Source organism: Diabrotica undecimpunctata, chromosome 2 (assembly GCF_040954645.1).
Source record: "Diabrotica undecimpunctata isolate CICGRU chromosome 2, icDiaUnde3, whole genome shotgun sequence".
Taxonomy (NCBI): domain Eukaryota; kingdom Metazoa; phylum Arthropoda; class Insecta; order Coleoptera; family Chrysomelidae; genus Diabrotica; species Diabrotica undecimpunctata.
Window position 1 is genome coordinate 91,509,455 of NC_092804.1, and position 16,837 is coordinate 91,526,291.

The following is a 16,837-nucleotide window of genomic DNA, read 5'->3' on the forward strand; positions in this document are numbered from 1 at the left end:
TGTTAAAAGAACACGAAACTTTAATAAATGAGGAAAACAGAGTGGCAAAAAAGCACCAACATTCTTTTGAGGTTAAAAACTTGGCAAACTTTCAATCGAAGACGTACCCGATCCCATATAAATATCGACAACAAGTGAAAGAAGAAATTTAAAAAATGTTGGAAGACTATTCTTTATTGTTTTTGCATAGAGAAAAATCCCTAAATAATTCAGTAATTTTTATCATATGCAAAGGCAGGGATTTGTCATACTTTTTCTTTCCCAACCAAAGAAAAACAAATAAAAATATCCATCGGAATAAATTTTTAAGAAATCAATATAAACAAATTGTATATAGTAATTTAAGATAAGATCTAGTGTAGATAAGAATAGAAATTTGTTTGGCAAACGACCTGTTTACGTTGCAAACAAAATTATCAAAAACCCTTTGCTTAGAATTAGAAGACATTTTACCTGTAAGTTAATCTCTTCATTGTTTGTAGAGTCGAGTATTAAATGACCATATTCTAATCTTTTGAAATATGTATAAATGATGTATTGAAAAAATCCAATTTTAAAGTAAGCTATTTAGTTTTCTCTGAAACCGAAATTAGGCTTTTCCAATATCATAGTAAACACAATTTAAGCTTTTTGATTGGACGGTCGTTTTTAAATGGGAATTTGGGAGTCGATGATGAGACAGGAGAAGTCAGTCATATTTTGGTCATCGAAAGGAAACAGTCGTGTGTCTCAAGATAGGGTGTGGTTCGTGAGTTTGGATACCGGCGTAACGAAAAGAAGTGAATAGTTTGAAGAAGGAGATAACAAGTAGATTAAAAGAGGTCCTTGTATCTACCGTGGGCATTTTTATAAAGTATATGTGAAAGTATTCTTACGGCATCAAGTTGACAAAAGGAGGTCCTGGTGTCATAAATAAGTAGCGGAGTTTGGAGAAGTGAATCAGGTGTTTTTTGTGTAGTCTGCAGGAGGTTTGCAGAGACGTAAAGAAGGAGCCGAGGTGCCAAAAAAGGGAGATCACATCTTTGAGGAGACTGGACTTTTCTGGGTATGTTCCAACTTACAACTCAAGAAGAAAATAAACTGTAAGTGTTTGTACAATTGAATTTTATATCTGTGAAGGATCGTTTCGACATCATGGTCATTAGCATTCAAATTTAAGAATTGAGGTTTTGTTAGGCTAATCAAAAGTTTAAAGTTTTGTGGTTTCTTTTTTTTCAAGTAAAGAAAATTTTAAGTAAAATTGGTTTTTCACGTAATATAAATGTATGTAGCTTTATAATCTTATTATCATAATAATTTGATTTATTTTCTTGTATGCTGATTGATAAGATAACGACAAAATTTAATAATTGTTTTATTCGTTCATATAAAATAAAGAAACGTAAATCTTTGTAATATAATATATTTGTATTATTATCCTTTTTTCTCTATTCCGATAAAAGACAACTAGAAAATCTTTTGAATCCATCGAACACAGGTAATATAAGGATTATTTTACTTTTGATAACAGATAAGTTATAATTTTTTTATTGGCTCAATAAACTAAGTTTGAACTCAAAATAAACAATCATAACAATATATATCTATATATATATATATATATATATATATATATATATATATATATATATATATATATATATATATATATATATATATATATATATATATATATATATATATATATTGATATGATTGGTGTTTATAGAAATTAATTTATAAGTTACACATTAGATAATATTAGATATTAAATTTGGTTATTTTAATAAGTTATATACTAGAGAATTTTATAAAAAATATATTTATGTGAGGGCATTTTTAAGAAATTAGCATATAATAATTGTAAAAAGTTGTATTTTAGTAATTATAATGTGATAGATATATTTAAGTGAGCCATGTGACTAGGCAACCAACTATACATGTGAGTGACAGACAGATATACATACTCTCCAAGTGACATTTTAAATAATTAGGAATATAAAGTGGGGTTATAATAATAATGTTAGTTTAAAATGTTTAATGTATATATATTTACTGATTTAAGTGTTTATTCTGATCTGAAAAGCCTAAATGTCAACAAAATTATCAATAGAAAATTAACGAATTCTCCTACCAGATGGTTCTGGAAGATTGAAAAGATATAAATACCCGTGATTTGGATTCAAGATGGCAGTTTAGTAAGAAAGTGCATTCAGTTAGTCAATCAGTTATGAGTTACAGTTACTATATGGCCAGTTTTAGTATGAAAATTAGTTAGAGGCAGTCAATCAGTTACAATTGTTCAATATAGTGAGTTAAATCAAGATTAAGAAACAGTATAAAGAAAATATTATTGAAGATTAAAAATTATGTTATGTATAAATGATGATAATGGAAGAAGTATTAATTGAATATTAAAATTAAATAATATTTTTGGTGATTGGATATTGATATATTGAAAAGAAGAATAAAAATAAATGCTGTTTGCTGGTTTGCTTGGTGGTTTATAAATGCTGTGAAGAAAAATATCTTAAATTGGTGGAAGCTGATAATTGGAAAAAGTAATTTTACAAAAACAAGGATAACCGAAGCTGAGAAGAAGACATTTGAGTGGTGATTATAATCTATATAGTGGAAAACAGTTCATTTAGGCATTCAGTGACAGAAAGGTACAAAATTTTGTTAATATAATAGTTTGTTTATAATATATATATATATATATATATATATATATATATATATATATATATATATATATATATATATATATATATATATATATAATAGATAGTTTGTTTAAATTTTACATTGTCTATAGAATTTAATTAGTTTCATAAGAATTTTAATTTAAAGATAGTTTATTTTAAATTTACATTGGCTAGGTTAGATATATATGTGTTTCATAATAGATATAATAAAGATAATTTAAAAAAGTACTTACAAACTAATTCTTTGAGAACCGCGATAAAAACCCTATATTATTAAAAAAACACTCATTGCTCATCATTCAAACAAACAATACATCATAACAATATATATATATATATATATATATATATATATATATATATATATATATATATATATATATATATATATATATATATATATATTTTTAAACTTACCCATTCTTATAGGGTATTTTCCTGTTAATAAGGCAGCTCTCGAGGGCGTACATGTCTGTTGTGTATAAAATTTGTGTAAGATAACTCCATTGTATCCTAAAGCGTCAATATTTGGTGTAGGTATTTGGCTAGATCCGTGTAATCCAAAATCGTTCCAACCCTGAAAAAAAATATTATAATAATAAATTTAAAATGTTCATTGCCCCAAATGGCAAAACATAATGCCAAACAAAACATTAAGAAGGTCATAAAAGCCACAACTTTAAGATTATAATAAACGATTAATTCTAACTGTTAAAAATCAAATATTGTTATGTAAATTAAGCGATAGATTTGTCCCCCTGTAACCCTACGATTTCTATAGCACCGATCGGAGAATGGATCTCGCGATTGAGAGCGTAGGCGTCGATAAGATAGAATAGATGCAACTCGAAAGTGGACCAATACACACATCTTAAATTCGTTTTGTTCGTGATTTTGTAAAATAGTGTAAAAAAAGTTACCGGTAAGTCCATACCTAGTTTTACCTTATCCTATACACTGTTTTGATTGTTTATTTCAACCATTTAAAATTTAATTATTATTTGCACCTATAAGTTAAAGTTCATTTAGCTCACCAGGGCTACTAAAGGAAATATAGTTAATATTAATTTAATTATTATTAATCATCTCGTAATAAATAATTGTTTGTTTATTTCACATCATTGGGCCTATCTAGCCGGATGTGAACTGAGTTGTTGAAAAATATTTATAATATTTAAATTTTAATGGTTGATTTTATCGCATTTATTGTTTTGTAGGTTAAAAAACTGGGTTAATTGATTTGTGTCTCTTGTTAAAAACTATTAAATTCGAGGCTCGAAGTTAACGATTAGGGCATGACATAATACTCTATGTAAATTTTGAAGTTGAAATTTATATGCATTTTGAAGTCAAGATTGTCGGCATTTTAATAAAGTATGAAATATCAGTTTTATTAATTTCCGTTTCAAATCCAACTTATTGATTTCGGAGTTTTGAGCACATTTCTTTTACATTTCGTGGGTGTAATATAAATTAAAATTTGTTATAAATTTAAAATGGAAAAACTTAAAAAATGAATAAGAAACTCAAGTTTTTGAGATAGACAGCTGTGAATCACATTCAGTAAATTATTTATGTTTTAAAGCTTTATCAAATTCATCTATCCAAGCTTTATTTAAAATTAGAGTAGAAGAATTAGATTAAATTCGTGAAGACTTTTTAAAACATCACACAAATATTATTTGTGATATGAATTTTAGATTTATATAATTCGCTAGTAAATAATAATGCAGCCCTGGTAGATGTGGAAAAGTTTAAGTATTTGAAAGGATATTTAGAGGGGACTCCACTCAGTTTAATTCGGAATTTGTCAATAACTAGCGATAATTATCAAATTACTTATGATCTGATTGTTAAAAGTTACACAAATGTTCGTCGTTGTGCGACCGCACATTGGAAGGCGATCATGGGCGTATAGAAAATCTCGGTAGAAAAATTGGGTTAAATTAGTAGACACCTTTTTAGAAAATATAGCTGCATTAAAAATATTAGGTCTTCCGACATGACATTGGGACTTTATTATGTTTAATTTACTTTTGTCGAAACTAGACGCTGATTCAGTGAAGTTATTTGAGTTACAAAACAAATCAAATAAAATTTCTTCATTTTAAAAATTGGTAGTGTTTATTGAAACTCAGAACATTGTATATTATAATTTAAATAATAGTTAAAGTGAATCTAAGAAATTGTCGCGGCCCCCAACTTGTGCAGAGCCAAAGTGTAATTCTAAATATTCCAATGATTCAATGCATAATCGTAGTTTATCCTTTGTTACAAATTCGTCGTCTATATGCTATGCCTTATGTAAACGAAGTCATTTTCTAAACCAGTGTTCGTTGTTTAAAAAAAACTCAAAGAGAGATGCCGATTTTCAAGTAATCGTTTTGTCAAGTCGTGTCCAAAAGCCCTTAAATGTAGTAAATATAATAGTCATCTTCATAATAGTCTATTGCCTTCGACAGAAATCTTTCCAATAGTCAGTCGTTCACAGAAAATACTAATAGTCCAGGGGCATTGGAAATCAAACAAAATTCACCTGAAATATCATATTGTGCCGCTAGTTTTGTAGGGAAGAGAAAGGAAATAAAAAAAGAAATTTTGCTTGGTACGGTTTTGGTTCATGCGATTAATAGTAAGGGGTGAAAACAGCACTTAAGATGTATTCTAGATTAGGGTTCAATGAGTTAATTCACTAGTCGAAAATCACGGCCAGTAGATTAGGCTGGTCTATAACTCCTTATAAATTTTAAGTTAACGGACTTAATTCGATGCAAACGAAACTGAATCAAGGTCAAATAGGTTTTTCTATCAAACCTCGTCATCAGGAGTCACCGGTGTTATATTTTGAAACTATTATTACAGATCGTGTTTGCTCGGATTTGCGGAAAATTGACATATCGACATGGTCGTGGTCGACGTGACATAACGAAATTTTGGGAACTGGAAAACATACAGAAAGAGCCAGTTTTAGAATCGGAAGACGCTCTGTGCGAAAACTTTTTATCGGAAACGAATAATTGGAACGACTCGGGTAAATATGTCGTGTCTTTGCCTTTTCGTGACTCACCGCCTTTTTTGCAAGATAGTTATGATATTGATTTAAATAAACCGCTATGATTAGAACAGCGCTTATTGCGTCATCCAAGTTGGTAAAAGGAATATTCTTTACATATGCAGGAGTATCTTGATTTAGGTCATATGCAGTTAGTCCCTAATGTCGAAAAGAAAAAGGGAAAGTATTATATTCCACATCAATGCGTTGTGAAACAAGATAATGTTTCAAGAAAAATTCGAGTTGTGTATAATGCACCTCAGAAAAGTTCCTTCTTCTTTTTTGAGCGCCTCTTCTATCGCAGATTGGATATCATTAGGGCGATTTTAAATTTATTTACTGCTGTTTTGAATAATTCGTTAGTGGTACAGCCAAACCACTTTCTTAAATTTCTCATCCAGCACATTCTTCTGCGTCCTTGGATTTTTCCTTGCATTATATTTTGTAGGAATGTGTACTTTTGTCCTCTCAGCAGGTGGCCTCAGTATTCAAGTTTTCTCTTTTTTATATTCAGTATAACTTCTGGATCGTTATTTATTTTGCGTATTACCTCTTCATTTGTAATTTTATCCACCCAACTTATTTTTAGTATACGGCGGTAGCACCACATTTTAAAGCTTTCAAGATTTTTAACATTTCTCTGTTTAAGAGTTCTTGCCTCAACACCGTAAAGCAAAGTACTGAATACATAGCATTTAACATTCTAGTTCGTAGCTGAATACTCATATCACGATTACAAAATAATTTTTTCATTTTTATAAAGGTAGACCTGGCAATTTCAATACGTCTTTTTATCTCGTGATTTTGGTCACCTGTTTCATTGATTAGGGTTCCCAAGTATTTGTATTTGCTTACTTTTTCGAGTTGGGTATCGTTAATTGCGATACTAGTGTCATGTATTGTATTCTTACTAAAGGCCATATATTTGTTTTTTTTTTTGACGATTGTCCTTATGCCGTAGTTATTACATATCTTATTCATACTTTCAACTAGATGTTGTAGATCTTCCGCTGTTCTTGCCATTATCACAGTATCGTCAGCATATCGAATGTTATTGATAACTTTTCTATTGACTATTATCCCTTCGTTTGCATGTGAGAGAGCTTCTTGGCATATTTGATCGCTGTAGATATTAAACAAGAGCGGTGACAATATACAACCCTGTCGTACTCCTCTACGTATTTCTATTTCGTCCGATGTTTGATCTTCTATTTTTATATTAGCTCGCTAATTCCAGTACAGATTTAATATTATTTGTATGTCTCTGGTGTCGATGTTCTTACCCTCCAGGATTTCTTTGAGTTTATTGTGGCGTATTTTGTCAAAGGCCTTTTCAAAGTCTATAAAGTAGGCGTGTACCTCTTGGTTAACATCTAGACATCTCTGTGTTAGTACGTTTAATGCAAAGAGAGCTTCTCTTGTAGTTAATCCTTTTATAAATCCCATCTGTTTATCGTTAATGTCGATATGTAACTTTGATAGATTCGGTTGTGGATGACTCTAAGAAATATTTTAAGCAGATGACTCATCAAGGAGATTGTTCGATGATCTGAACATTGCATTGCCTTAGTTTTCTTCGGTATGGTGACAAACGTAGACAGCAACCATTCTTGAGGTATTATATGGCTACGGATTTATCATTCAAAAACTTTAAGAGTTCTGTAGGAATTTCATCAGGTCCATTTGCTTTTCAATTTTTAGCGTTTATTATTGCGTATTTTACTTCTTCTTTAAATATATCTGGTCCAGTTGCATCGATTATCTGAGTTAAGTTGTTTCTATCGTCTTCAAATAATTCATTCACGTATTCTGTCCATCTTTTTATTTTATTCTCTAGATCTACAATAAGATTTGCATCTTTGTCTTTAAGTTTACCTATTTGGCATTTCTTAATGCTTCCTGTTACCCTTCGTCTTTTACTTTTTTGTGCATATTGAACACATCGTATTTTTTCTCATAGGTTTCCATTTCTTCACACTGTTCTTTTTTCCACGCCGCTTTGGCTTCTTTTATTCTCTTTTTTATGTGTTTGTTTATTTCTTTGTATTTTTCTGGGTAATTCTTCATCTTTCTTCTTTGTTCCATCAAGTCTAGTATATCTTGTGTCATCCACCCCTTATTCTTTGTTGTTGTTGTTTTTGTAAGATGTTTCTTTTCTGCTGTTTGTATAGCTGTATTTATGTACTTTAATTTTTGAAGTTAAATGTGTCGATAGCAATTAAAGTAAATTGTATACTTACGCTTAATCAAGAGCCATTAAGAGCGATGCTGGGAATATTTATATTCCACTATGCATCAACAATTTACCCATATAAATTACCATCTTTCTTGTACTCATTGCGTCGAGTAAGGACGATAAATATACGAAAATGGTTGCGTTTCGATTTAATTCGAGTTTCTTACCACTCCCTGACACGTGTTTCTGGGTCTTCCCGTCATCAGAGAGAGCTTGTAAGAAAACTCAAACTAAACCAAAACGCACCGACTACTCTAGCAATTATAGAAAAAATAATTACCAGAGTATGCTACTAGAGACATCTAGTGATGAAAGATGAAGTTAAATGTGTCGATAGCAATTAAAGTAAATTGTATACTCACGCTTAATCAAGAGCCATTAAGAGCGATGCTGGGAATATTTATATTCCACTATGCATCAACAATTTACCCATATAAATTACCATCTTTCTTGTACTCATTGCGTCGAGTAAGGACGATAAATATACGAAAATGGTTGCGTTTCGATTTAATTCGAGTTTCTTACCACTCCCTGACACGTGTTTCTGGGTCTTCCCGTCATCAGAGAGAGCTTGTAAAAAAACTCAAACTAAACCAAAACGCACCGACTACTCTAGCAATTATAGAAAAAATAATTACCAGAGTATGCTACTAGAGACATCTAGTGATGAAAGATGAAGTTAAATGTGTCGATAGCAATTAAAGTAAATTGTATACTACACTAGATGTCTCTAGTAGCATACTCTGGTAATTATTTTTTCTATAATTGCTAGAGTAGTCGGTGCGTTTTGGTTTAGTTTGAGTTTTCTTACAAGCTCTCTCTGATGACGGGAAGACCCAGAAACACGTGTCAGGGAGTGGTAAGAAACTCGAATTAAATCGAAACGCAACCATTTTCGTATATTTATCGTCCTTACTCGACGCAATGAGTACAAGAAAGATGGTAATTTATATGGGTAAATTGTTGATGCATAGTGGAATATAAATATTCCCAGCATCGCTCTTAATGGCTCTTGATTAAGCGTGAGTATACAATTTACTTTAATTGCTATCGACACATTTAACTTCATCTTTCATCACTAGATGTCTCTAGTGGCATACTCTGGTAATTATTTTTTCTATAATTGCTAGAGTAGTCGGTGCGTTTTGGTTTAGTTTGAGTTTTCTTACAAGCTCTCTCTGATGACGGGAAGACCCAGAAACACGTGTCAGGGAGTGGTAAGAAACTCGAATTAAATCGAAACGCAACCATTTTCGTATATTTATCGTCCTGACTCGACGCAATGAGTACAAGAAAGATGGTAATTTATATGGGTAAATTGTTGATGCATAGTGGAATATAAATATTCCCAGCATCGCTCCTAATGGCTCTTGATTAAGCGTGAGTATACAATTTACTTTAATTGCTATCGACACATTTAACTTCATCTTTCATCACTAGATGTCTCTAGTAACATACTCTGGTAATTATTTTTTCTATAATTGCTAGAGTAGTTGGTGCGTTTTGGTTTAGTTTGAGTTTTCTTACAAGCTCTCTCTGATGACGGGAAGACCCAGAAACACGTGTCAGGGAGTGGTAAGAAACTCGAATTAAATCGAAACTTTAATTTTTGGTTAACGTTGTTTGTATCGTTAATTTGTTGCTGCACTGAACGGAGGTTTTCATTTATTTCTTCTCCTGTTTCTTTTCGTAAATTTTTGTTACTAAGTTTATTTAAATCTAGTGCCTTTCTGTGTGGTCTTCTAATATTTTTTGGCCTCGCCTCTATCACAGTAACTACCGGATTATGATCTGAGCCTATATCAGCTCCTGGGTACGTCTTAGTACATTTAACAGCATTACGATACCTCCTTGCTATCATAATGCAGTCTATTTTATTTCTCACTATTTTTTCTTTGGTATGTTGTGGAGATGTCCATGTCTAAAACCGTCGAGGAGGTAATTTGAAAAAGGTGTTTGTTATTACGAAGTCTTTGCTTTGGCAAAATTGAATCAATCGATCTCCTCTGTCTTTCTGTTTCCAAGTCCATAGTTTCCTACTTATTCTCCTACCTTTCCTTGCCCCTCCTTGGCATTAAGATCTCCCATTATTATGTTAATGTGTTGCTTTTTTATTGTTTTCAGCATTTCTTCTAAATCGTTGTAGAATTGTTCTATTTCATTGTCATCTTTATCTGCTTTTGGTGCATAGACTTGAATAAGATTTATTAAGTTATGTCTTTCTTTAATTTATATTAATATTAAGCGCTCTGAATAAGGTGTACAGGTAATCAGAGAGTTTTTCCATTTCTTTGAAATAATGATTCCAACTCCGTAACGATGGGTGTTGTTGTCGATTCCAAAGTAATAAAATACGCCATCATTTCGTGTTGAACATTTCTCAGATTCTGGCCATTGTGTATCGCTGATTCCTAAAACATCGATGTTTAGTCTATTCATTTCTTGTTCAACATTATCCAGTTTTCCTGCAGAAAGCAAACTTTTAACATTCCACGTTGCAACTTTTAAAGTTGTTGGTTTCTGCGCTCTTGTACAAGGATTTCGCATGTTTACGACCAAGTGAGCCTTGTGTTTCTCTCACTCTGCCGGATCTTGGTATCCTATTCCCATGATCATTAGGGTTTCCAGTACTTTTGGTGTACACCATATTGACTTAACTAGGGGTACTCTATGAGTCCTTAATGGAGTGGTTCCCCGTTGCCTTCTGCATCCTTCCGCCGTTGACCATCCTTGGTTCATCCGCCTTCGAAACCGATTTCTCGATCTCAGGACAAAAGAGTGCCCTTCCACATACTATCTCATCCGTCCGAAGCCAGAAAAGTCCCAGTCTTGGCCAATCTTTGAACGACTATTTATAGGTCAGTCCTGAGCCACAACAGAACATAGTTTCGCTTTTGTTGAGTTTTCGACTTAATCGTTTTACGCTGTGTGCGGACATTCGTCAGATGTATCGTAATATTTTAGTCGCCCCTGAGCACATGGATTACCAACGTGTATTATGGAGATTTTCTAGCCTTAAGGAAATTCATGAATATCGTTTGTTAACTGTTACTTTTTAAATAGTATCCTTGGCGTACCTCGCTTTAAGAACCCTCTAACAATTCGTATTAGACGAAGGCTCTTGTTTTCCTAAAGACGCCTCGTTTATTCATTATGCTTTGTATATTGATGATTTTGTTTTTGGTACTTCGACTCTCGAAAAAGCACAGACTTAGTTGAAGAATTAGTCGCTTTGTTAAAGTTAAGAGTCTTCGAGTTACAGAAATGGTATTCGAATGAACCGAAATTGTTATCGCAATTTCCTGAATCGCGTATTAATGCTACTTCAATAATTTTTATCCATATTTTATCCTTCATTAACAAACCTTGGTTTGAAGTGGAGTGCACAGCCCGATGTCTTTCAATTTTCAGTCAAATTGCAAAACGTCCCTTGTACCTTGTATGAAAAGATCGTTTTTATCCGAATGAGGTCGAATTTATGATCTTTGTGGTTACTTAACACCTATTACCTTTTCATTAAACATTTAGTCCAACAACTTTGGGCAACAGGTCTCGCCCTCCATCGGAAATAATTCGTGTATGGAAGCAATATAAGAGCTAATTATCTCTTCTTTCACAGGTCAAAATTCATCGTTTTTTGAAAATTTTCTTGTCACATCTTATAGCTTCATGGATTTGCCGACGCTAGTGAAAAGGGGTATGCTTGTGTCGTTTATATTCGAAGTATTGATTCTTGTAACCTAGTTAGAGTTAATTTACTGTGTGCCAAATCGAAAGTAGCTCCTATAAAACAGATTACAATACCTCGATTGGAATTGTTAGCTGCTGTTCATTTGGTAAAACTTATGTGGTTTGTGTTACAGTCGTAGAAGTATATAATGTTTCAAAATGTGTATGCTTGGTTAGATTTTCACATCGTATTGCACTGGATTGAAAGTTCACCCTCGAGATTCAAAACTTTTGTCGCAAATCGCATTTCGTTTATTCAGACCCATAGTCAAAATTATTCTCGGCATTATATGGAATCTCGAAATAATGCAGCCGATGTACCTTCGCGAGGTACGCTACCGGCCGATTTTTTATCAAAATTAGACTGGTTATCAGGTTCTTCGCTTTTGCATAATATTCCATTAATTTTGGAAAAATCCTCTTTGGAAGAGATAAAGAAAACTTTAGTGTTTGTTTCCACTCGTGCGGAACATTTTGTTTTGTTTGCTAAAAAATAAGTCGTCTTTAACCTCGATCCAAAGAATTTTGGCTTTTATGTTGCGATTCGCGTACAACTCTCGTTATGTCGTTAAAAGTCGAAATGATCAGAACCATTTGCTTGGATAGAATTGGAAGGTTCGTTGATTATTCTTGTCATATTTACATAGGAAAAGTATTTTAAAGACAATTTTCAATCAAACTCGTTTCCGAAATCATTTCGTAAGTTGGGAGTATTTTTAGATAATACTCATTGTCTAAAAGTAGGTAGTCTATCTCAGTCTTCCTTATGAAACAAAACACCCCTTTTTGTTACCAAAAAAAATCTTGCCTTATTACTATTCTAGTTCGTCATTATTATGAGAAGTATTTACACGCTGGATTTAGAAGTACTCAGTTTTTGGTTAGGCAAGGGTTTTGGATACTGTCTTATAAACAAGCCGTTAATTCAGTATTGTCCAAATGTATATGTTGGAAACAATCTCCCAAATCCTTACAACCCCCTATGGTTAATTTTCCTAAATTTCGTCTTGGTGCCATTAAACCTTTTTTGATTTGTGTGTTAGATTATGGTGGACCGTTTTCGGTAACTATGTCTCGATACAGGGGAGTTTGAACTCAAAAGGCCTATTTGTGTTTATTTGTATGTTGCGCCACAAAGGCTTTACATCTCGACTTGGCTAGTGATTTAAACGCGGAAACCTTTAGAGGTCGAGTATCTCAAATATTTTGTGATAATGGTTTTAACTTTCACAGTGCTTATCGACAACTAAGTAGCTTTATGGAAAGTGATCTCGATAAAGAAAATATTAAATTTTTATTTGATTCTCCTACTGCTCCGCATTTTGGCGGTATTTATGAAAGCGGAATTTATTTTGTAAATAAACATATTGCTCATATAGTCGGGGCACAAATTTTAACCTACGAATAATTTTATATCGTTTTGACTTTAATTGAATCCGTCTTAAACTCCTGACCTTTTACTCCAATATTTAATGATGTTAAAAATCTAACTCTTTGACACCAGGACATTTCCGGGCTCGAAGGCGAAAGGAATATCTACACACCTTGCAACAAAAGTCAAAACGGTTAGATTCTGGCTTTGTACCTAAAATCGGTGCCTTAGTTGTTTTAAAAGAGGATAATTTGGCTCCGTGTAAGTGACCTCTCGCGAGCCTTGTTAAATTGCATGAGAGTAAAGACGGTGTAGCTCGAGTGGCTACCGTGCGTACGACCACCGGAACCTTAAAACGGCCTCTGGTCCGAATCTGTTCCTTGCCGATAGATGAAGATTAAATGGCCAACATTTTCTTGACTTTAGAATTATTTTGTTTTTTGGACTTTTGCCAACATATCTGCGATAAAACCACCATTTTAATTTTAATTTAAGGTTACGTCTATAATCTTACGAGCTATTCCTATAGCACCGATTGGAGAATAGATTTCGCGATCGGGAGCGTAAGCGTCGATAAGATGGTACAGACGCAACTTGAAAGTGGACCAATACACACATCTTAAATTCGTATTGTTCGTGATTTCGTAAAATAGCGTATTTTATTAGTGATTGGTCCATACCTAGATTTACTCTTACCTACAAATTGTTTTGATTGTTTATTGTAACTATTTAAAATTTGGTTATTGTTTGCACCTATGAGTTAAAGTTCATTTATATCACCACTGATATTGAAAAAAATATAGTTGATATTAATTTAATTATTAACAATTTTCTTGTTATACATCATTGTTTGTTAAATTCGCCACACTAACCTATCAGAGTTTAAGGATTTGTAGGTAGAGAAAGATTTTAATACATTCTTTAAGCTTGATTATGGGTTATTTTCAGCCCGAATTTAGCTTCGCATCAGAATGTTAACTTATTCCATATACCATATCTCCCGAAATATATTTGCAATGACTTTAAATTTTAAAACAGCTAAATTTAACATAGTTTAAAAATACTTTTCCGATTTAAATATTTCAAATATTCAACAAAAATTAAGCCAATCGTTACATAAAACCAAGGCTACCCAACAAACCTAATCAGATAAACAAAAATTAAAGTGAAAAAATATCGAGCGACAATTATAGCAGAAGAAGATACCTACCATAAACACAATCGAAGTGAAAAAGTGGGTCACATAATGCAACCCCTTATCAACCAATCTCTTCAAATAAATCTAAGATACACATACTAAGCCCAGGAAAATAAGATATAAATTAAACAAAGAAAAACTTTAACGAAAAATAAATACCGAATATGTTCCAAAAAATAGCACAATAAAAATGTAAAATGAAAAGTAAAACTAAAACTTTGTGGACTGTGATTACACGCGCCTGGATTACTTTCTGACTCAAGTGCTCACAAGACATGGCTGTTTTAGGGCCTATCTTCATAGGTTTAGATAAATGCCTTTAGTGCGAATACTCAGAGACTTTTACTCACACAATGCTGGAGTGTAATAGATGGACGGTGGATACGTAATTCCCCTTAATTTTTAAATTTTAGTGAAAATTTCTCGATGCTGCCGCACCTGCGACTCGATTGTTAATCGGACGAAGAAAGTGTAGAATATCCCATCTTCGATGACCTAAGAAATATGCCTCTGCAAGCTCGAATTGGAAGAAATCACCAGGTTCACACCGGCATGCAGAGATTTATTCGACTATGGCAACAAATCACTGCCACAGGCCCACGAAACGAGTACGAATAAGGCCTTATCGGTGAATTGGCGGTAGAAAATAACATTACCTACTACACAGCTAGTCAAAATGCCAAAAAAATCATCGTTCCAGAATTCTTCAATTCAGAAGTCATGGAATGTTATCATGATAGTGGGGAAGCCAACTACCCCGGCCAAGAGACCCCTACAAGAGCCATCAAAGATGTTTACTACTGGCAAGGATGTCACGAAACACGTGAGATCTTATTTGTCGTGTGAGACCACTAAGTCCGCAGCCATACAGCTAAAAGCACTCATCATTCCCAGAGAATCAGCCAATCCCTGAAAAGGATATCCTTCGATATCCTTGAACCACATCCAGCAGCAAAAGGCAACAAAAATCGGTACATCCTCCTAGCTACCGACTGTCTTAGCAACTGGGTCGAGTACAGATGCGCCACAGCTGCCAAAAGCACAGATATCATCCGCTTCATGGGGTAGACCGTCCACCATCATCACAGATAATGGAATCTAATTTCGTACAAATGCTTGGGAACGATTCCTTCATAAACATAACATACAGAGCGAACGAAGCCCAATTTACCACCCATGAGTCAATACTGTAGAGAGACGAGTCCAGGAGCTAAAGAAAGGCCTCCCAGTACCAATTTCATCTCCTGAGTACCCCAGATGGAAGTCATACGTGGCTTAAAGATTTTCACTCACAAAGTTACTTTTTATAAAGACCCTTGTGGTTTAGGCACAAGAATTTTCCATTCTACATCATTAGTCTTAAAAGAATTGGTTGTAGGGACAAACTTATAAATAAAGTCGTTCTCCAACTTTTACTGTGGAAAATCAATAGGGGATCGAAGTATCTTTGATCTCAAATTATCGAACCAAGGTTATTCTATCTACATCGACCTCTAAATAACTAATATCTTGCGTATTTTCGGCTGAATCATTGGTGTGAGCTCGAGATAGAGCATGAGGGACTAAATGAGATTTTCCTCTTCTATGAATTAAATCAAAAGTATGCTTTTGGCGCATGGCCCATCTGGTTAATTTACCAGTAGGATTGGACAATTTATTCAACCAAAGAAGTGAATGGTGGTCAGTAAAGATAAAAAATTTGACTCCCTCGATGTAACCTCGAAATTTCTCAATAGCGAAGATCACAGCAAGATATTCTCGCTCTGTAACTGAGTAATTTCTTTCAGCTCTGGAAAGAGATCTACTAACATACCCTATTACATTTTCTTCACCATCTATAGTTTGTGTCAAAACCTGTCCAAGACCAGTGTCAGATGCATCACATTGAACAACAAAGGGAAGATCAAAATTGGGTTGAGCTAAAATAGGGGCAGAGATTAGAAGTTGTTCTTTAATTTTTAAAAAAGCTTGTTCAGCTTCATTTATCCAAACTACAGGTTTATGCGATGACCTTTAAGAAGATCATATATAGAGGAAGCCAAACCGGAAAAATCTTTGATAAAACGACGATACCAACAACATATACCAATAAACCTTTTAATTTCAATTCCAATTTCCAATACAGGAAACGAAGCTCACGAACAACATCAACATCAAGTTTCCAGGCTACGACATATACAGGAATGACAACACAGTAAGATCAGGTAGCACAGCAATATTAGTGAAAAAAGGCATAGGTCACATCAGAATTCTAACACCACAACTAAATACTATGCAAGCAACAACAATAAGAGTAAAAATGAGGCAAGGAGAAGTCAGAATTGCCCCCGCCTACGTAAGACCACAAGACCTACTGATTGAAGACGACTTAAATACGTTCCTAAACGACGAACCCTCAATTATAATTGGAGACCTAAACGCATGATCAGTGTAAGGAATAGACGTGTGTAAATTCTGCTCCATAATAATTTAAATTTTTGGTTATTATGAGTCGATAATTTTGCTGATTTTACGTGCAGTGTGTAATAGAAGAATAAAAGTGTTAATGATAATTATAGCAGAC

At 33.3% G+C, this 16,837-nt stretch overlaps 1 protein-coding gene across 1 annotated transcript in view; it reads right to left on the reverse strand.

Annotated features, from left to right (window-relative positions):
- LOC140434729 (arylsulfatase B-like) overlaps positions 1 to 16,837 on the reverse strand; it is a 1,454,394-nt gene that overhangs the window by 1,087,549 nt on the left and 350,008 nt on the right. The window contains exon 2 of the mRNA XM_072523207.1: positions 3,105 to 3,264. Within this exon, the coding sequence (XP_072379308.1) occupies positions 3,105 to 3,264 (160 nt within the window). The remainder of the gene's footprint in view (positions 1 to 3,104; positions 3,265 to 16,837) is intronic.